General features: G+C 40.5%; 1 protein-coding gene across 1 annotated transcript in view; it reads left to right on the plus strand.

The window, feature by feature from the left end:
* LOC139741810 (cysteine-rich protein 1-like) overlaps positions 1 to 23,121 on the plus strand; it is a 123,181-nt gene that overhangs the window by 51,021 nt on the left and 49,039 nt on the right. The window contains exon 3 of the mRNA XM_071652394.1: positions 5,155 to 5,209. Within this exon, the coding sequence (XP_071508495.1) occupies positions 5,155 to 5,209 (55 nt within the window). The remainder of the gene's footprint in view (positions 1 to 5,154; positions 5,210 to 23,121) is intronic.

Here is a 23,121-nt window from a genome sequence, read left to right on the forward strand (position 1 = left end):
CCCACATGTCTATGAAGGTGAACTTGTCCTTTAAGTGCATGATTTTCTATATCCGCTGGACTATAGCACGTAAAACACGTGTGCAGGTGACCATGATGTTCCCATAGACTTGAGAATACATGTAAAAGATGCGTGTGGGAACAGTGGTGATAGCATTCTAACACGTATTCCGATTAACAATAATTTTCGCGAAAAACTTCGGTTTTTTCACCACAATTTGCTTGAGTGTGGTGGCCCTGCCAAGTTTCAAACGTACTGAACACAGTCCCGGTCATAAATTTTTGTTTAGTGTGCTTAAAGCAATTTTAAGCGGGGTGACGGTATTTGGGCCCCTGATGATCGAGGTGCGGGCACCTCACTATACTTGACAAGGGACGCCAAGGCGCATAGCGCCGAGGCAGCTAGTGTAGTGTAATATTCCCTTCTTTTAGTACTCTTAGTGTTACTTGCTCTTTGCATTTCATTTTCTGATGTTAGCAGTTTAAATGCTTAGTATTCAATGTTTTAATACACAAAATGATATGTGTCAAAGTCTAACACATATGAAGATGCATATGTTTAATTGCCGCCATCAGCGATATAAGAGAAACATATCATCGCTGGGGCGACTAGACCTCGTATAGATCTACAAAATGTCAAATCTTCAGGAGAGCAAAAAAAACATGGCAGCCAAAGCACTGTATCCAATGGGACAGACATTCTTTTGAAATGCCGTGGTAGCTTCATTTTTAGGGTAAGACGTCTAGGATTTGGACAGGACATCACTTAACTGATTATCTGACCATTAATCCAAAAAAGTCATTTTCACCAAAAAGTGACGATATCTTTTTGTTATTGTTATTGTTATTGTTCATTTTCCATCTGTGAAGATGGTTGGATAGCCCATATTCAGCTACACTAAGCTGGTCTTTCATGGGGTCCAGTTAGGTGTGAGGTGGGACCACTTCACCGGGTTAAACACCCTGCTCTCTGCGATGAATGAATGAAGCAGGATCTTTTACGTGTGTTGCGACATAAATTGTCGCCCCGTCAGAAATTGTCACCCCCTGAAACAGGCGACAATTTTTGACGGAGCTGGCGGCTTCAATTGTCACCTCGTTACAAATTGTCGTCTGGCGACAATTTATGATGAGTGCTGACGGCAGAAATTATCACCCACCCTCGAAGCACAGTTTGCTGGGTATTATCATGCTTGACATGGTCATTGAAATACCAAAACATAACTTACTTGGCTACATCCATGCAAACAAGCCATGTAAAAAGTCACGGTGAGGTTTCAAGGAAGTGAGTATGTGTGCGTGTGTTATTGTATATTATGGAAGAATGTGTTTATCATGTGTTTTGGCTGCGCGTTGGGAGGGGTAAGCTGTTGCTGGCATTTAAACGTTATATTGATTTTATCAGCAGCTTTGAGTTTGATGAGTTTGTTTGACGGATTTGTATAATTTGAATTCAGAGTGGTGCTTGCGTGCGGGCGGATGCTGCTTTTATCCATACAGTCCATTATGTCTTATGTATCAACATTGGGAAGTCGTTTCATGGGCAAGTCCAAGATAATGTCCCCTCCGATGCTCAATATTCATCTTGATTTAATTTAAGAATTATTGATATCATGTTGTAGCCAAAGAGTTAAATTGTATATTTCCAGCAAAGAAAATATTGAAGTATGCAAATTTATGAAAGAAATACTGCCTTAATTGCATAAATCAACAACTAACCTTTCGTATGGGACAAATGAACAAGAGACCCGCGGGTCTAGCGCTCACCTTAGTATCGCAAGTTCACCTTTCACGCAGTCACTAATCTAATATTATTCACAGCTCTACCAAAATTTGACCAGGCATTCGCAAGTAGAAAATGGAAATGTACAATAAGGGCCCAAATTTTTTAAGATTCCTTAATTTGGAGGGAATGGGGCCCCCTGGGGCCCTCTGGGTGGGGCATGGTGCCCATTTTTATAAATTGAGATCCTGACCCCCTAGGGATGCTACCTACCAAGTTTGACGAAAATACATCATGAGGTTTTCAGGAAGAAGATGAAAATGTACAATTCAGGCCCCCATTTGGACCTTCCCAACCGACCCCCCCCCCCCTGCCCCCAAGAGGGGCACCCCTGGATCTCCTATGAACAAACTTGAAACTACAGTCATTAATGTACTCACTCATAGTATTATCTTAGCTCTATAACTTCTGATTCTAGAGAAGATTTTTAAAGATTACTTCATTTGGGGGGTTTGGGGCCCCCCTGGGGGCCCCCTGGGTGGGGCATGGTGCCCATTTTAACAAATTGAGATCCTAACCCCCTAGGGATGCTACCTGCCATGTTTGGTGAAAATGGGTCATGGGGTTCTCAAGAAGAAGATAAAAATGTACAATTTAGGCCCCATTAGGACTCCTCCTCACCCCCCTCCCCTGGGTCCCAAGGGGCACCCCTGATTCTGCCATGAACAAACTTGAAACTACAGTCATCAATGTACAAACTCATAGTATTAACTTAGCTCTATCACTTCTTGTTCTAGAGAAGAAGATTTTTTACAGATTCCTTAATTTTGGGGCGTTTGGGCCCCCTGTGGGCCCCCTGGGGCGGGGCATGGTGCCCATTTTAACAAATTGAGTTCCTAACCCCCTAGGGATGCTACCTCCCAAGTTTGGTGAAAATGGGTCATGGGGTTCTCAAGAAGAAGATGAAAATGTACAATTTAGGCCCCATTAGAACCCCTCCCCACCCCCCTCCCCTGGGTCCCAAGGGGGGGCACCCTCTGATTCTGCCATGAACAAACTTGAAACTACAGTCATCAATGTACTAACTCATAGTATTAACTTAGCTCTATCACTTCTGGTTCTAGAGAAGAAGATTTTTACAGATTCCTTAATTTTGGGGGGTTTTGGGCCCCCCTGGGGGCCCCCCTGGGTGGGGGCATGGTGCCCATTTTAACAAATTGAGTTCCTAACCCCCTAGGGATGCTACCTGCCAAGTTTGATGAAAATCGGTCTTGGGGTTTTCAAGAAGAAGATGAAAATGTAAAAAGTTTACGCACTACGCACGACGACGACGGACGACGCACGACGCACGACGCGACGCGACGCCGGAACGCACGGACGAAGGGGCGATCGCAATAGCTCACTTGAGCCTCAGGTGAGCTAAAAAATATTCATCTGAAATCAGGCTGAATATATGTTCTTGACCTAGTTCCCTTATGGACATGACCCCCTGTATGAGCTAGTATAATTTCCAATTGTGTAAGTAAAGGTCAGCAGATTAATTATGCAAATTATGCATTTTCCCAGAGCGAAGTGTCCCATACGTAAGGATTTGGATTTAGTATGTTTTTTTTTAGTTTTTTTTCTGAAGATTTTCCAACATTGACCAATCATACTTTAGGAAGTTCTGATTTTATTCATTTTAACTCCAGATTAGCAAAACTAAATGTGTGAAATTTAATGAGCTGTTGCGATGATCGCTCTTCGTCCGGCTTTCTAGAACCAGAAGTGGTAGAGCTAAGTTAATACTATGGGTTGGTACATTGATGACTGTAGTTTTAAGTTTGTTCATGGCGGAATCAGGAGTGCTCCCCTTTGGACCCAGGGGAGGGGTAGGGAGGGGTCCTAATGGGGCCCAAATTGTACATTTCCATCTTTTTCTTGAATATGCCATAATGAATTATCACCAAACTTGGCAGACCTGTAGCTTCCCTAGGGGGATAGAATCTCATTCCCATCATATGTGCACCATGCCCCACCTGGGGACCCCAGGGGACTTAAATTGGGGCCTAAATTGTAAATTTTCATCTTTTTCTTAAAAACTCCCCAATTAATTTTCACCAAACTTGGCAGGTAGCATCCCTAGGGGGATAGAATCTCAATTCCATCAAATTGGCACCATGCCCCACCTGGGGCCCCCTGGAGGGCCGAAACCACCCATCATCAGTAAGGAATCTTTGAAAACTTTCTCTAGAACCAGAAGTGATTGAGTTTATAGGTTAATACAATGAGTCAGTATATTGATGACTGCTGTTTCAAGTTTGTTCATGACAGAATCAGGGGTGCCCCCCCCCCCCCTCCTTTGGGACCCAAGGGAGTGGGATGGGATGGGTCCAAATGGTGATGTAAATTGTATATGTTCATAATTGTTGAAAACCCCTTGATGAATATTCGCCAAACTTGACAGGTAGCATTAACACCAGGGGGTTATGATCTCACTTTGTTCAACAGGGCGCCATGCTCCCCTTTGGGGACCCGAGGGGGCCCTAGTGAGGAATATTAACAATTCTTCTCTAGAACCAGAAGTAATAAAGCAAAATTACTCTGAGTTTGTACATTGGTGACTGTAGTTCCAAGTGGATCCAAATTGGACCTAAATTTTCATCTTTTTGCTGAAAACAACATAATGGATTTTCACCGAACTTGGCAAGTAGCATTGCTAGGGGGTAGGATCTCAAAGTGTTTGAATGGGCCCCATGCTTTCCTTGGGGCAGGGGGTCCAAACCTCCTAAATTAAGGAATATTCAATAGTATTCTTCTCTACAATCAAAAGTGATAGGGCTTTAAGTCTTTTACTTTTAACCAAACTGCATAGTCTAACATTCTATTTATAAAGTAAAGTGTACTTAGCAGATATTTTTACTAGTGTGATGGAATATATGCAAATGGGCACTTTGCCCCCAGCTCTCAAAGTTACCCCAACCACAAGTTTCCAATGTTCTCAGGTAAGAGTCTGCAAGAATGCATGGAAGGTGAACTTGCGATACTCAGGTGAGCACGTGACCCCCGGGTCTCTTGTTTTCTCAACTGAAGCATAACTTGTATTTTTTGCCAGTATGCATGCATATCTTGATCTGTATCATTTATCCTTTGCGAATGTATATGTTTATTGTATAATTCCTGATCTATTCTGTGTTGTGTTTTGTTGGAAAAGAAGAATGAAAATAAATGAATTGATATTGAAATTGTTAATGCATTGTATATTGCCCCCGCCCCATCTTGCGTATCGCCTATCTCATCCCTGTGATGAGATCAAACCTAGTTGAAAATGCATGTTAAAGACATTTCCCTTTTTTTTCCACAGTAGGTTCTCATTAAGGTTAGGTCTGTTGTGCTCCTAAATAAAAGTGTTCAATGTTCATGTCTTTTCTCTCTTTTGTCTTTACTCCACAGCATGACAAGAAACCATTCTGCAAATCATGCTATGGGAAATTTTTTGGACCTAAAGGTAACTGAGATTGTTGTCTCATTCAACACCATCAAATATCAACCACTTTTTTTCCACACTGAATGGCAAACTTATAAAATAAAATTTCATTTTAAAGGACAAGTTCACCTTCATAGACATGTGGGTTGAGTGAATGCAGCAATATTAGTAGAACACATCAGTGAGAGTTTGAGCAAAATCGGACAATCCGTTAAAAAGTTATGAATTTTTGAAGTTTCTGCTCAGTCACGGCTGGATGAAAAGACTGCTATAGCTTGTGATGTCACATGAGTACAACGATATAAAGAAAGAACAAAGAAAATTCAACATATTTCCATTTTTCTCGCATAACAAAAGAACACTCGACTTCTCTCTTTCAGAAGGCAGGGGGAATAATATTACCCTTAACATACGTCAGTAGCAAGTCGAAAAATTTGCACTTTATTCAAAAAGTAAAGTTTTGTGAAATTCTCTTTTTATTTTCCCATATAGTTGTACACATGTGACATCATACACTGTAGTAGTCTTCTCTTCCAGCAGTGACTGTGCAGATACTTAAAATATTCGTAACTTTTGAACGGATTGTCCAATTTTCCTCAAACTTTCACTGATATGTTCTACTAATATTGCTGCATTCTCTCAATCCTTATGTATATGAAGGTGGACTTGTCCTTTAAGTGGAATTTGGTATATTTGGTATATTCTCATTATTGCCTGTTATTGTAAAGAATCCTGCTTTTGTATTAGGTGATCCCTGAAAGCTCACAGATCACCTTCTGCCTCAATATGAATTTTTATGCCTCCGGGTTGTCCGTCGGGTTGTCCTTCCTTCCATCCATCCTTCCGTCTGTCTGTCCGTCCATCCGTAATCTATTCTGTGGACAGTATAACTAAAAAACTATTTGAGGTATTCCAATGAAACTTGGCAGGTAAATGTATTAGGGGGTGAAGTTGTGCCTATTAACTTATGGGTGTACATGCTCAAGGTCAAAGGTCAAGGACAAATGCACAAAATTTCACAATTTCCCCCATATCTATGCAATGCCTGAAGGTATTTTTTTTTAAACTTAGTGCATTCATGTATTGACCAAGTTAGATTCTCTAGTGGGAAGTTTGGGTCATGAAGTCAAAGTTCAAAGGTCAAGTTAAAATGTTAAAATGTCATATTTTTTTTTCTCCATATGAGGACATAAATGGTATCCTGGGGTACCAAATAAAAATCAGCCATTTGTGACCGGCGACAACGGTTTCAGGCAAAAGTCGGGAATTTTGAAAATTCATTTTTTTCAATGAATCTCATTGCCCATTTCCTAAGCTTTGCATCGATATAAAACACTTGTATTCTTTGGCACCATAAGTGGGCATAGAAAGAGAAACAAAATGCTTTTTTGAAGTTGTTAGCCTGACAAAATTGCGAGAAAACAGGCTTTGAAGATTCACCTCTTTCTCAAAGACAATGTCTGAGCGGCGATGCGAGGGGAGAATCACCCATCCGTACGATGGTGCCAATCGATTTAAAGGGATTGTACAGTTCTGGTTGAGACCTAATTTCAGGTTTCTAACAATTTTAGGTGAGATAATGAGAAATCTCGTATGAAATATGAAAGTGCATGTAATTCTATGAGGAATTCAACATTTATTTGATAAAAATTGGTTTTGAAATGGCTGAGATATCCAAAAAAGAGCGATTCTGATAAAGTGTGGGACCCACACTTTGTAACGATCGCTTTGTTTTACTTTGTTTTTGGATGTTTCAGTTATTCCAAAACCGATTTTCATCAAATAATCTTTGAATTCCTCTTAAAATGGTATGCTCTGTGCTATATCATAAGTGTTTTCTTGGTATCTCGCAAAAATTTAAGAGTCCAATTCTCATCTCCACCAATATTGTACTATCCCTTTAAGCTCCACCTCTAGCAACCACATCACCTTCTGATTGGCTCACTGAGAGAGTCAAATTTCACGGGCACCTTCCTCGGAGCTCAGCGTATGGAGCCGATAAACAATGCATTTTGCTCGGGTTTGTTTACCAGTACATCTTTCAAGATGGCGAATACGATAATTGCACGTATGGTGTAGGCCTACATGTACAATGTACTAGTACATGTGTATGGTGCACGCATTACGCAATGGCATCCACATGCCATGGCCGTGTGCACGTAACAGGAGCGGTGACGAATCCACACATTTACAAATCGCGTTTTCATTGTGGTGCCTTTTGAAAGCAGAAAATTGCTAGTGCTGGCAAGGGTCACGCTTCCTGTTTGTTTTGCCTTTGCAAGACATGCATATGTTGCTTTGTTCGGTGATGCTCATTAAATTAAATCAGACAAACAAACAAACAAACACGACCCGTTAGTTTGGTGCGATCTTGACGTGTAGTATTTGAATATAATTGGTCACATGTGACCGCTCCTTTCCTCTCATCTACCTTCCATTGAGTCAGTCTGCTGCTGTCATAATTTTTACTCCATGTACAAGTAGACAAGTTTGAGAATATTTAGTTTTCTTTTCACACGATTATGTCATGCTACATGATTTTTGTTTCACTTCCGTTGTCGAACATTGCGGTAGAATAGTTTGGATAGAAAGCCAAACGAAGAGCACGCACTACAGAGCGAGCGTATATAAACCAAACAATGGAGCATGTAATCGTGAATGCGTGGACAAAGCATTCCCCAAACGCAACTGGTGTCTCCGAAAGCCAAATTATGTAAATGTATGCAACGCACCAGCCAATCGTGTGCGAGACCCTGCGCCGTAGCAACACTGGAGATATTGGCGCGGCGTTCGAAAGAAGCTCGAAACTGACGAGTGCGATCCAACATAGGGTGCTTAAAATTCCATTTTCGATAGGAGAAACTTAGTCTTATGCTATGAAATTTAGTGTAGATGTAGAAAACATATCAAAGATTCAATTTCTGCAAAAAACCTATATCGACAAAATAATGGTCAAAATCTTTGTACCCCGCCTAGGAGGGAATTTGCTCTTGCGACTTTTGCCTGAAACAGTTGTCGCGGGTCACATTTTGTTAAATTTTTTTTTTTTTTTTTTAGCTCACCTGAGCCGAAGGCTCAAGTGAGCTATTGCGATCACTCTTCGTCCCTTCTGCGTCGTGCGTCGTGCGTCGTGCGTAAACTTTTTACATTTTCATCTTCTTCTTGAGAACCCCTTGACCGATTTTCACCAAACTTGGCAGGTAGCATCCCTAGGGGGATAGGATCTCAATTTCTTCAAGTGGGCACCATACCCCACCTGGGGGGGCCCCCAGAGGGGCCCAACCCCCCCCCCCCCCAATTAAGGAATCTTAAAAAAAATCTTCTTCTCTAGAGCCAGAAGTAACAGAGCTAAGTTAATACTATGAATTAGTACATTGATGACTGTAATTTCAAGTTTGCTCATGGCGGAATCAGGGGTGCCCCCCTTGGGACCCAGGGGAGGGGGATGGGGAGGGGTCCTAATGGGGCCAAAATTGTACATTTTCATCTTTTTCGTGAAAATGCCATTGTGAATTTTCACCAAAATTGGCAGGTAGCATCCCATCAAGTGGGCACCATGCCCCACCTGGGGGTGCCCTCCCCCCCCCCCCCCCCCCCACCACCACCTTGGGACCCAAGGATGCGGGATAAGATGGGGGGTCCAAATGTGGGCCTAAATTGTCATCTTCTTGCTGAAAACAACATAATGGATTTTCACCAAACTTGGCAAATAGCATTCCCATGGGGATAAGATTTCAAAGTGTTTGAATGGGCACCATGCATTCCTTTGGGGCCCTAGGGGTCCAAACCTCCTAAATTAATGAATAGTTAATAATATTTTTCTCTAGTTCTAATCAAAAGTGACAGGGCTTTAAGTCTTTTTTTTCCCCAAGCTGCATAATCCAACATTCTATAAAGTACAGTGTACTTGGGAGGTATTTTTTACCAGTGTGATGGAATATGTAAATGGACACCATGCCCCCACTCTCAAAGCTACCCCCACCATAAGTTTCCAATGTTCTCATGCAAGAGTCTGCAAGAATACTCAGGTGAGCGCATGACCCCCGGGTCTCTTGTTAAAGGTTGTACCCTGGGTGCCAAAGAGTGGGAAAGTATTTTGGTGCAGGAGCTAGCACATGCTAGCCACTGCACTGCACTGCACTGAAGCACACGCTATATTGCTAGCACAGCATACCATCCATGCTGCATCACATGCAGTGGCATGAGAATGACTGTACACACACACACAGTGCACGCATTTCTCTGCGGCTGTCCTCGAGTGGACATGAGGTGGCGCTACACAACGTACCCTGGGGCAGTGCCGTATATTAAGAGAGTCTGGCCAACTCATAAATTGAACGCCATGTCGTTACCCAGCGTACAGTGCGCTTATGGTTTTAGCGTGTGCGCTTTGGGGTTAGCGCAGGCGTCCCAAAGGCGCAAGGCACTGTAGTGTTGCTTGACTTTTTTTTTTATAGAGAGGGAGAGAAAGGGAGAGAGAGAGAGAGAGGGAGAGAAAGGGTGTAGGTTGGGGGAGGGACATTCATTCATTCCATTCATGTTGAACAAAGCCAACAATCAATCATTTTTACACATTCAAATAGACACAAGCACACAGGTATATAAACAATAGGGAAGCTGTTTAAAGGACATAATCCCTGAATATAAATATAAATTATTGCTGTATAAATAAAAGAAGAATTCACAGTATGTCGTGTCGTAAACTTTCACTAGACTGTAGGCCCCTGTGCTATATTGTATATTTAGCAAGTTGTCCAGGGAACAAGAATATTGTATAACAAAATGATACAATGTATATATATTTACAATTCTAGTTGTACTGTGCACAGACGATAGACGAATTTCACAGTTTTACTGTTTCGCACATAAATAGCCGTCAATTACCATCCTATTTAGTACCATAAACTGACATGAAGGCCTAGTATAAGTAGGCCCTAATTCAAGAGGAATACACCTATGTACAATGCATATAAATATACAACATGAAACGTCATCGGCAAGTGCATATAACGGTATGTAAAATGATCTCAAAATGTTTTAAAGTAATTTCAAAAAAAGACCTGTAATTGAACAATTGAACAAGCACAAGTACCTGGATAACAAAATAATCATGAGGGATATCCTCAGTGACATCCGTACCAAATACAAACTATGATCAGGACCATTGAATGGATATGAAATGAGTTTTAGAAAATGAAAATGTCCAAATGGCGACCGGTATACCTCCACCATATTACATTGTTCTTAGCAGATGTAGAGTACGCCTTGACAATGTTACACGACAGTTTCACATATTATTGGCAGAAAAATTTGTCACAAAATTTAATGCGTTGAGTGTTTACTTTCCTTGAACTGGTGTAAATGGATGAGTTTTATTTAAAAGAGAAGTATTAAGGAATTTGAGCATTTTTTACTCGTAAGTTGACCAATCTATTTTCATGGCAATACTTTAAGTGGTTATTCAACAAATCTGCGGAAATTACTGTCATTTTAGTATTTTCACTTGACCTTTGACCATCATGGCCAAAATCTTTCCCTATGCGTCATCGTGTAGTAATGGTGGCATGCAAATACCGCGTTTGGTTTTAAGTTTGTGCATTGGGTATAATCTCCAAGGTATGGATGAACTGGGTAATAATATTTCAACAATAGATAGTAGAATTTTAACATTTTACCTGACATCGATCCTTGACCTTTGCCACCTCCCATGACCCCCAACCCCAACCCCAACCCCCCCCCCCAAAAAAAAAAAAAAAACAAAACAAAACAAAATCACAAGAGAATCACGGTCGGGCAGTAAGTTTCGTCTGGAAATACATGTACTCACCTTCAGAAATTGTATACAGATATGGGGGAAATGGCAGTACCGGTATTTTAAGATTTTAACCATTATGATTTTGATCGTTCACTTTGAACGTGCTTACACAAATGTTATATGCTAAAAAAAAATCCGTCCACTCCCACATACATGCACACAATCATGTCAAACTTTATGGCCAACGGTTTCAAGAAAATTGATTACGAATGAAGGACAGACAAATGTCTCAGGCAACACTTTGTACGTTCTAGCGATGACATACAATCTTAATGTGAATCAAAACTTGGATAGTCTGAAAGACACCGCGAGGAATCAAAAGAAAAAAAAATCATATAGTTTTCCCGTCACACTCTAATTTCCCACTTCTTTCCTTCGTTTTGGATCTGTCGGAAAGCGGTGCATCATTACACTTGAGCCAGGTCGATTAGCACAACGCCATGCTGCGCAGGAAAGGCATGACGAATTTTCAGTTCATTGCAGTAAGATATCAAAATATCTTTCGTATACTTCAATAAAATAGACAATGGCAAGGACACTGCACCGTGACTGATATAAGGGATGTCCCAAAGGCAAGCAATATTAACGCGTAGCTGCGCATGTTCAACAATGGGCACTGCGTATGAACTCTGCTCACGCCCGCGTGATTGACTTTGGTAACGACATGGCGCCTGTAGATCACGGGACCAGCTTTTGACCAATCACAGGCTTCAAAACACATAAGCCGAAAACCGAGTTGGCCAGACTCTCTTAATATACGGCACTGCCCTGGGGTACTACGGTAACCCGGGGTAACGCGTGATGCATCATATCTTGGAGAGCGTTCCAGGTATCTTCATGGAACATAGTACATATGCAGGTACTGACTGGCAGTGATTATCTAGGGAATTGTGAGGTCATGAGGTCAAGATCAGGGGTCAAAAGTCAAGGTCAACTCGTCATTGAATTTCACTTTTTCCATCATATTTATGCTGTAGCATCTTCACCTTCCCCTTCTTTTGTTAACTTCATATATTGCAACAATCTCAGTCACGCAAGATGCGGACAGATGTTCCTTGTTTGTTTATTTACACTACGCTACCAGCTGTTAGCTAGTCAATGACCTGGCCGCGGACAGTTCTAGGCCAAATGTGAATAAAGCGGCATATTCACAACAGGTTATTAGGTATGTTTAGAGTACATTTGAATACACATGACCGGTAGTGACCAATTGGAGCGGCTAGCTTGTCGGCATTCTGGTCAGCCCGCGAAATCTAAACTTGCTGGCCTAGGATATTTTTATGTCCCCGAAATGCACACACCAGTGGAAACAACAAACTCTCAGCTCAGCGCCGCGGTGCCGTCCCGCGAAGGAACTGTCTACAAAAAGCTGCAGCAAATACCATATTCTCCCGACATCAGTTCTATCAACATGGCATGTACCAAGCAGACTGCACGCAAATCTGCTGGAGGAAAGGCTCCCCGCAAACAGCTGACCACCAAGGCAGCTCGCAAGTCCGCCCCAGCCAGCGGCGGTGTCAAGAAGCCCCCTTTAACCACGGCACCTCCCCCATCAGCCACCACCAAGTAAACATCGCATTTGAGTCATTCATACATGTCAGCCCTTCATTTCATGTGTTATTTATTTTATTCTCTCTCCGTTTGGCGATTCGAGCCACGAGCATCAAGATATTTCCACATTTTCTCCCCCGTTCGGCGATGCAAACCACAAACGTCGAGATCTTCAACCTTCATTTTTGCTGACATCGTTTAAACATCATACCGTCTTACCTCCGTATCGATCTTCAACCCTGACTGTTCTGGCGTAGTGTCGCATCTCTTCAAGTCTCCGAGATATTCTCTGCAACGAGCCGCTTTGACCACAAGCCTAGCTCCGTGCAGCATCGCCACATCTCGTTGAGCTCCTTTTTCCTGATTCTCATCGTGTAGGGTCCACATGCCTTTGTCAACTGCGATTGCTGGACTTCACCGCGCAGTATCAATCACATTGGTAAAAAGACAGACCCACTCACGGACTCAGTCAGGACTAGTGCCGAACGTTTTAATTTCATGCACATCACGTGAGTTTCTTTGTATTAGCAGCGGCCTCCGGCTATACAGTATGTCCAAAAAAAAAATTACAACGGGGCCCTCCGCAATGATATCTTTAAAAATAGTGAATCAATCTAAATACAAATATAGGGTATGAAACTATAACTCATTGCCCTCATCTTACAGAAAACCCCACTCGATTTGCTTCAGTGGTCGAAGAGAAATACGGAATTTTGTAGAGGATGTCGGGAATCTCCTGTCCAAGTTCTGTCTATTGTTCACACACAAGATCATCGAAATGCTAAACTCGGAAGAATCCGATTTATTACATGCTTTACAACAATCCACATTTCTCTGTGACCGCTTAACCAAATCGAATGGGGATTTCTGCAAAATAGAGCTGAAATGTTATATTTTAAGACCCTGAAGTAGTATTTAAAAAATTTTATCATATTGGGCATTATCAATGCGAAAATCTGATTGTAATTTTTTGGGGGACTTGCTGCAGTAAGTCGCCCCAAAAATTACAATCCGATTTTCGAATTGATAAAACCCAATAATGATCAACCTGTCTAAGTGCTGCTTCAGGGTTTTAAAATCTAACATCTTAGCTCTATTTCGCAGAAAACCCCATTCAATTTGAAAGCGGTCACAGAGAAATGTGGATTGTTGTAAAGCATGTCATGAGTCTGGTTCTTCCAATTTTAGCAATTCAATGCTCTTGTGTGTGAATAATAATAGACAGAATTTGGACAGAAGAGATTCCCGACATCCTCTACAAAATTCCTCATTTCTCTTTGACCTCTGAAGCAAATCGAATGGGGTTTTCTGTAAGATGTGGGCAATGAGTTATAGTTTCATACCCTGAATTTGTATTTAGATTGATTCACTATTTTTAAAGATATCATTGCGAAGGGTCCCGTTGTAATTTTTTGGGGGACATACTGTATAAACAGAGCCACCTCTGTTGTCTCCTTATATTAAAGGACAAGTTCACCTTCATAGACATGTGGGTTGAGTGAATGCAGCAATATTAGTAGAACACATCAGTGAGAGTTTGAGGAAAATCCGACAATCCGTTCAAAAGTTATGAATTTTTAAAGTTTCTGCTCAGTCATGGCTGGATGAGAAGACTACTATAGCTTGTGATGTCACATGAGTACAACGGTATAAAGAAAGTATAAAGAAAATTCACCTTATTTTCACTTTTCTCGCATAACAAAAGAACACTCGACTTCTCTCTTTCAGAAGGCAAGGGGAATAATATTATCCTTAACATACATCAGTAACAAGTCCAAGAAATGTGCACTTTATTCAAAAAGTAAAATTTTGTGAAATTCTCTTTTTATTTTCATTATATCATTGTACGCATGTGACATCACACACTGTAGTAGTCTTCTCATCCAGCAGTAATTGCGCAGATACTTTAAAAATTCATAACTTTTGAACGGAATGTCGGATTTTCCTCAAACTTTCACTGATGTGTTCTAATAATATTGTTGCATTCACTCAATCCACATGTACATGAAGGTGAACTTGTCCTTTACGCACGTTAACATACCTCTGTTAAATTTGGTGTAACGTTAGAGGCTACCATGTGTTTTATTACCAATTGTCATCATTTAACATGTGCAAGATACTGACGACATTTAATTTCATGATAAATTTTATGAAAAGGGATGAGCAGGATGTGAATATCAGTAGGAAATTGTGTCAAAATGTGTAGCGTATAAGTGGATGTAGATGATATTTGTGTGAGATAGCCTTTATTTAGCTCAGTAGATTGTTGTAACAGGCTATCCCCACACAGATTTTTTAACGTGAGTTACAGATAATGGCTATGAGCTGTATTCATATTGGCAAATAATATGTATAAAGAAGGAGTAAGATCAAGGAGGTTCTAGAGAATGGAGTCACAACCGTCTTATTTCCCTTGCTAGATGTTCGAAGCCGCCGCTCAAAAATATTTGAAGCATGTTGGCAAACTGGATCTGCTGCTCAGATAGGAAGACAATTGACTCGTGTCTCATTGCATAATCACCAGCCACTTTCAAAGGAAGATATGTCTTTGTGATTGGAATTACTTTTCGCTATCCCTTCTTATAAAAGGTAGGTGGTACAGACACAAGGATGCGCAAGTAGAAATTGAGCAAAAAATGCTGAAATAAAGATGAAATTACTTGACTGGAATTGACTTTTGTTTTTCATGCTTTATCATTAGGCCAAAAAAAAAAAATTGTTGCATTGGCGTATCCCGCCCGACCCTAAAAATTCCGCCGACCCCATGTTTTTTTATTATTTTTTTTTGCTATCGATATCAAATATCTTGTTGATTGCGATCGCGATCGCACAAACCCGGAAGTGGAAACGGCTCTGGGGATATCGGATGTACGAGGGAGAGATCTAGCGCCTCGCATAAGCCTTCCTTGATCAGTACGTCATCTGTTTCCAACATGGACACGTACTTTAACAAGATTTATTCAGTGTATACGTAGCATTCAGACTGCGATGTATTGTGCACAGTTTTGCCATAGGTTTCTTGTGTGGAGAACTTACACGAATCTGTATATGTGGGACTGTAATAGAGATCGCCGTGTGCGATGAAAAGATTGTACATATGGGTCAACTTTATCTAAGTCAAAATAGTAAAATATGAAGTGAAAACATTCAGGATAGGGATTTCAACATCTTTAAATTCTGTGAAGGGGTATAATTCCAGTAATATCGGCCTCATAAATGATTTGTAAAATAGATGAACACAGCACATTCGGTGCAGCAGTTGTAACTGTTTACTGAGCTGAGCACGAGTTTTACACGTAAAATGCAGGTAGCAAAAAAAAAAAAAAAAAAAATTCCGCCCGACCGACCCTATTTGAAAATCTCATGTTACGCCAATGCAACAATTTTTTTTTTGGCCTTACGTAAAATTTCATTTCATTTGATATATAAATAAGCAAAATATGGCCAACATTATGATAACATTCAAAATGAATCTTCAGATTGCTCATCAAGACAGCAGCTTGGAACATCGATCATCTAAGGCACAAGTGCACTTGTGGAATTCTTTTGTACATCAATAGAAATCTGACAACTGTTTGAATAATTGCAGCCAGTTGGAACTCCAATGTATTAAACCTCCTTGGTAGAATTAACCACATTTGGCTATAAGTCGCATGTTGAAACGTGTACATGTATTTCAAATCGTTCACAATTAACCTGTTATTATTTGTTCACTAGGAGGGGGATAAATGTAGCGTCTTCACTTTCCCCTTCTTTTGTTAACTTCGCATATTGCCACAATCTCAGTCATGCAAGATGTAGACAGATGTTCCTTGTTTGTTTATTTACACTATGCTACCAGCTGTTAGCTAGTCAATGACCAGTTCTAGGCCAAATGTGAATAAAACGGCATATTCATGACAGGTTATTTAGGTATGTTTAGAGTACATTTGAATACACATGACCGGTAATGACCAACTGGAGCGGCTAGCTTGTGGGCATTCTGGTCAGCCCACGAAATCTAAACTCCCTGGCCTAGGATATCTTTACGTCCCCGAAATGATTAAACGCAGACACTAGCACGTCAGCTGAGCGGTTGACATCTCCACGGACGTTCGGGGGCACACACCAGTGGAAACAACAGACTCTCAGCTCAGCGCCGCGGTGCCGTCCCGCGAAGGAACTGTCTACAAAAAATTGCGACAGATACAATTTCACTTGACGCCAGTTCCCTCTAAGAAATAAAAGGGCAGCAGTAAATCAAGACGCTACAATGGGCACTGAACATTGTTTATACACACGAGGAAACAACATACACCAGCATGGCTACCTCGACGGCCAGTTCTGCTAGCCACCCGGTGCTGCTACGCTGCTGACCCTCGGCCCAGACATCGATGAGTGCAGACGCGACGCCGACCTTGGCTGGCTACTGGCCAGTGCCACTACGCCACTCACTTTGGCCGTCGATACTGGTCAACACTGCCACGCCAACGCCTTTGACCCCGGCGCCAACCAGCACCAGCTATGCTCCGACTGCCACACGGAAACCGTGGCACACGTATTTCCAGGACCAGCCCCAACATCTCCACGGCACCCCAGGCCTCAGCCACGTCGTTCGCGACCCTCGCTGGCACTTCACGCCGCCTAGTGGAAATGCCGTAGTGTCGCAGATGAAGCGACTGAGTGACTCCCCATAGCAGCGTCCGAATTCAACTCTCCTCACGACGCAGTGTTAGCGAATTAACTACAAGTGTGGACACGCCCTATCGCAATCACACACACTATTACCATTCGTCACCCCTGCGAACAAGGTTTGACTGTTTCGTTATAATTTGTGATATGCCGATATATGTCGTTGGTCCAGGTCACGTAGTTAATTACTGTTATCCTGTTGTCATTGATGTGGCTTAAGTGAAGTTAGGACAAATCCTAACTGTTTTTAATTATGCAGTTTAGCTAAAGTTAGGGTAAATTAAACCCTTGTGTTATTGGTAAATTATATGGAGGTTATATGTTTTGAGACACAGCATATGTTTACGAAGCAATAGAAACCATGCAGTGGAAATTTATCCAGTGTACAAAGAAACGTGTGTTGTTATTATCATATCCAATTGCAGATGCGCCCTCACTTGGCCACCGTCATAATAATAATCGCTGTTATTATTTTTATGTTGAATGTGAAGAAATCAAAGGAGGCACACTCTTTTATAGGCATAAATCAGTGTCCTTTATATTGTATGACTACCCGGTTTGATCACCAGATGTTCTGGCAATAAATATTATTATGTTTAAAAGGTAATATTACTTATAATTATATTGTTTGAGTAAAAAATAAGGTGAAGAGTCTGTACATGAGAGTCGCAGCTAACATGTTTGTCGCCGCACATACTCGCTTGTTGTATTGACGCTGTGGACACACAATGCATATTTGCATTGTACGCACAGTGGACGAGAGATGGCGTTGTTATTTGTTCGGTTATCGACCGACCATTGATAAGCCTCTTTTCTGGTGGCGAATTTGACGTGATCACGAGGTGGCTGTGAGAGATAATGAAAAAATATGAAAAATGAAAGTGCTCTCTCTGTCCAAGTTCATACAGGTCGTCATATTCATTGATAATGATTGAGAAATCAGTCCTCTTCCCCACACTCTACTCTACACGGTCACACTCACAGTTACTTTTTCATATTGATTTTCACACAAAACTTGCCTTTTTTTCAACTTCACCCACACACACAAACCAGTTTTTTTTTTTTAAGTGGTTTTGTGCTATACTTACTTTTTTGATATCTAAGCCTCAATTTTTAGATTTATGTTAACAAGTCTATCTCGACCATTTTTTTGTTATTTCACTTCGAAGGCAGCATGTCTGCCGGTGCTGGCACCAACGACCCCAACACGTACCACAGCGCCCCGCACTCTGCGCCGAGGTTACAGCGACGCCAACACGTACCGACTGCACTAGTAACAGCGCCCCGTGCCGGGGAAATGTTAACACTGGCTTAGATATGCACATGCGGCTTATCTGCCCAAATTATGCAGAATATGTGGGAATAGGCTTGGAAAAGATTAAAAATATCACACATGTTTTGAATATTCAGAGGTCTTTAAAGAATTAAGGAGTCGTGCCACCACAGAAGTGTACAAATAAAACAGGCTTGCAATTTCTGGAATGGAACTTATGGAACTTAAAGGCATAATTTATTTGCTTTTCATTTCTTAATGTATTCATTTATTTATTCATCAATCAATTAGAAATCAATCTATTCATTTCTTTTTGTTTATTCATTTATTCAGTTAACTTTATTTGCACTTTGTTTTGTGACAATCTTTTCATGTTATCTTTTTTTTTTGTTTCTATGGACAAATCAATTTTCATCATACAACAAATGCATATTATTGTTTGTCAAAATGTATGCCAATTGATGTTGGATACACTCTTGCAGTACTCTTCCCAATGAATTGTGTAAATTCATTAGAATATACCTTATCTCAGTGCTAGTATATCAGGTGTATTTGCACGGGTTTGTTTTGTTTGTTATGGTCATTCATGGATGTCTGAGGTGCGAATATTATACTGTCAGCTCTTCTTAAAAAGTCTAAGTCTTATAAGTCAAATGATAGCTTAAGTCAAGCACCTATAGTGGACCCCATTCTTTCATTTTTTTTTTTTTTGGTATTTTACCCCTTATTGCTGATAAGTCAAATTTTCTCTTGGTTGAAGCTTTTTCTTCAGTCCCAAAAGATTTGACATATGCAGAGTTGATGGAGTGTTGTTGATGATGCTATTTGTTTTTTGCATAATTTGGGTGTCATTTTAAATAGATCCTCTATTCTAGGGAAGTTACCCTGGCTTGTACAATTTACTTTTCACCTTGTTTACTTTATCAGAATCCATCCTCATCTACAATACATGTAAATTTAAACAAGCACGCATACAGAACATCACAAATTACAAGTTCACACAAATTTACAATTGAGAATCTCTGCTCGGCTGGGGATCATCATTTTAAATGCCACTAGCTATCGTATCTACTGACCACATCATAAAGCCTCTAAGCCAGTATTATGCAATGTAGAATCCAAATCCATAGGCTATCTATGATTCTATGATAATGATAGAGCATGAACAATCAACATTTCTCACAAACTGAATAAAGACATGCAGACTATATACGATTCCTTTCCTAAAATCTTTTAAGAATTACAAGCAATTCATAGTCAAGGTTTCTATCCTCACGACATCTCTATCTTGAGTAGATTTCTATTGTGCGTGGTTTGTATGAGCGTAGCCAACTGCGACCTGCCCGAACACTTCGGTTTCGGTTACGGAGCGCCCCGGGGTAAGAGCGTAGCTAGCTAGCCTATTTTGAAGCCCATTGATGATTACGGTTTTGACTTTTTTGGGTGGTTATATTTATTAAATTTGACAAAATGGAATTTGTTAAATTTTCTATAGTAGGTAAGTAGAATAACAAGACACGAGTCATGCATCTATTACGTAGCTCATTCTCATTAATGTAATTTTATCAGGCCCAAAAAGCAATTTTTATCATGTTATTTTTTGCCATTACATATAAAGTAGCTGATGGGACCGCCATGAATGCGATTCATGGTGCTTTACGCACCCCAATGGAAGCGGTGTGGTTCTCCTTCACGTCTCAATGGAAATTGAATTCTGCTGCTTTTAATGCAAGTTTTGACACATTTAAAGTCACTTTCGTATCACCCTTTTCCCCAAATTTTCATATAAAATAGTAAAATACATTCCATAGGGTCAGAATTATCGATCAGACTGTTGATCAAAATGGTGGGTCGGGAGATTTGAAGGAACTGTTGTTTCTATTTCGAAAATGTGGCACACAACAGAAAAATATCATGCTACTTTGACTGAACATAGCTGAAAATCTAGTTTGATAGACCTGTTTGACCAAATGGCCGATTTGAGGAGCACATTGTTAATTTTTATGATACGTAGATAGCTAAGACCAAAAAAATGGTTTGAATTAAAGATAGCAATCTTAAAAAGTACTCGTTTTTTTTCTTAGAAAAACTGACAAAATAAGGCATTTTTAATATTTTGTCATCATCAAAATAATAAAAATAGATAGAAATTGGCATTGCCAGGTTGGATGGGAATAGATGAAAAATGTGATTCTAAATTCAGATCATGACTGTCGGCGGCCAATCAACAAGGAGAGAACGAACACACCTATAAAGGAAAGACGTCATCTTAGGTAAAAATGCGTGGAGCGAAGATTTTAATGGCCGCGCGCGTGTTGTGCCACCCAAGCGAGTACGTGGCCGGCATGCCTGCATGTGTGAATATTTTAATATACACTCCCACCACAGCCTCAATAGTGGGGCAGCATAGCAAACATATGTGACCCGCTACAACAAAATGATCCTAAAGTCGGGCGAGGTCGATTATTTGAAAATTGCATGATATAATCCCCTAATCTTTCTGCTTTAAATTGATATATAACACATTTTATAAAAATAATCGGCTGCGGAGATATCGATGTTTAAAAGAGAGCATGTCGAGACGTCTGGAAAATCACTCTTTCGAGAAAAGTGCCCTTAAAGTCTTCCTTTTGACGCAATCGCGATCAAGGGACACGCAAGTCAGTTTTCACCTCTGGACAATAGAAGGTAAGCCCTAGCAACCCCCGAAGAGTTCATTCAAGCACATCAGCGTCGGCGGTCTCCTCACCAACCAATCAGTGACCAGGATGTGAGAAGCGGCTGAGCATAGCGCACCCCGCCTGCACGCACCAGTCGACTGGGCAGTGTGCGAGCTTCACGGTTCGGTTAGCAGCAAGCAGCAAACTGACCAATGAGATCACTCTGGTCGTTGTTAGGGGCGGAACCTATCTGTGGCGCTCAATCCAAATTTTCGAACCAGTTTCTGCTTCGTTGAAACGCCAAAAAACATGGCTCAGAAAAACGCTATTTTTTTATCTTTCCTTTGATCATTTTGCTTCAAAATTTCGACAGATGATGGAAGACATGTTAGACTCCAATAATATATCAAAATCAGGAAATCGTAAGTTTTGACCAATTTTAATGCTCTGACTTCAAACTCGATTTTCACGGCTTCGACCATGCGCGACTTGAGGACCTTTTTGTTGTAGCGGGTCACATATTGTGCATTTTGTGATATTAGCACTAAATTTGGCAGAAATGTGCATTAGCATATTGCAAATATTTTCAGATATTGGGCCACTTGGAATTCTCTCTTTGTGTTCGCCATATTGGATTTCAAAATGGCCGCCATTTGAAATCTACATTTGCGATTATCTATGGGTTTAATGCTGCTATTGACTCAATTCTGGTGCCTAAATGTAAGTTTTGGGGGGCAAGGAATCCAATGGTAACTAGACTTGGAATTTGTCAACACTGACAAATTAGGCGATCCGATCTTTTCGAAAATCAATGATTTGAGTCCTGATCCCAATATAGGCATCTGACGATAGCGCAAAGTCTCAGCTACAACATATTAAAATCTGGGAGAAATTCACCAAAGGGTAAGTGAGCTAGTGCTCAATAAAGACAAACATGTCAATTTTTCACATCTAGAAAAATTCCCTCCCATAGAGATAACACGTCATAACGAAGATAAAGAAAGAAGTACATATGACCTTTGACCCCGATCTGCACAGACAAGATGGCATCTGAGCAAAAAGTGGTTATTTTGTGAAATGATCCTTGTAACATGGTCTTTACGTGTGCAAAATATGGGAAAGATAGGACATGTATTCACCAAGATACAGGATAAAACATTTATGACCTTTGACCCCAATTTACATACCCAAGATGGTGTCCGATCAAGTAGTTGTTATTTTATGAAATAATGTACGTGACATGAACTAAACATGTGCAAAATATGGGGGCGATAGGGTATGTTTTTTTTTAGATTGCAAAGAAAGTTGCAGAAAGAAAGATATATAAAAATACATCAAAGATAAGCTTTAATTTCAACCAAGTTTTTGGACATGATCCCGACACCGTATGAAAAAATAAAGGGCACATCATCGATAGCCTAAAGTCTCAGCTACAACATATTAAAATCTGGGAGAAATTCACCGAAGCATAAGTGAGCTAGTGCTCGAAAAAGACAGTCATGTCAATTTTCATTCCAGAAAAACTGCACTCCCATAGAGATAACACGTAAACTGGTCAAATTTGACAAGATTACTTTCAATCAATTTTTACGAGGTGATGCCATCATCCAATCAAAATGTTGTAACAATAATGAAAGAGCATTTAATAAGCTACAACATACTGAAATCTGGGTGAAAATTGGCCAAGGATAAGTGAGATACGCTTGAGTGAACTTGAAATTTGATGACGTCATTTTGAAAATTTACTTTTTTTACTTTATTAAGAAATTTGATATCTTTTAATCATTTTTCCAGCATCGCCAACCCATGAAATAACATGTACAACTCATCAGCTTTCAGAATATGTAAAGAAAATGGGGGGGTCACCGTCCATCCTGACGAGTAAAATCGGATTTAAAATTGGCGTTTTTTTGGCATTGTTGCACTGTATATCGCCATTGACGCGCGCACGGAATTTCAACTT

Source organism: Diadema antillarum, unplaced genomic scaffold (assembly GCF_040938485.1).
Source record: "Diadema antillarum isolate AM-2024a unplaced genomic scaffold, OU_Dant_1.0 seq00000955_RagTag, whole genome shotgun sequence".
NCBI classification, from domain to species: Eukaryota; Metazoa; Echinodermata; class Echinoidea; order Diadematoida; family Diadematidae; genus Diadema; species Diadema antillarum.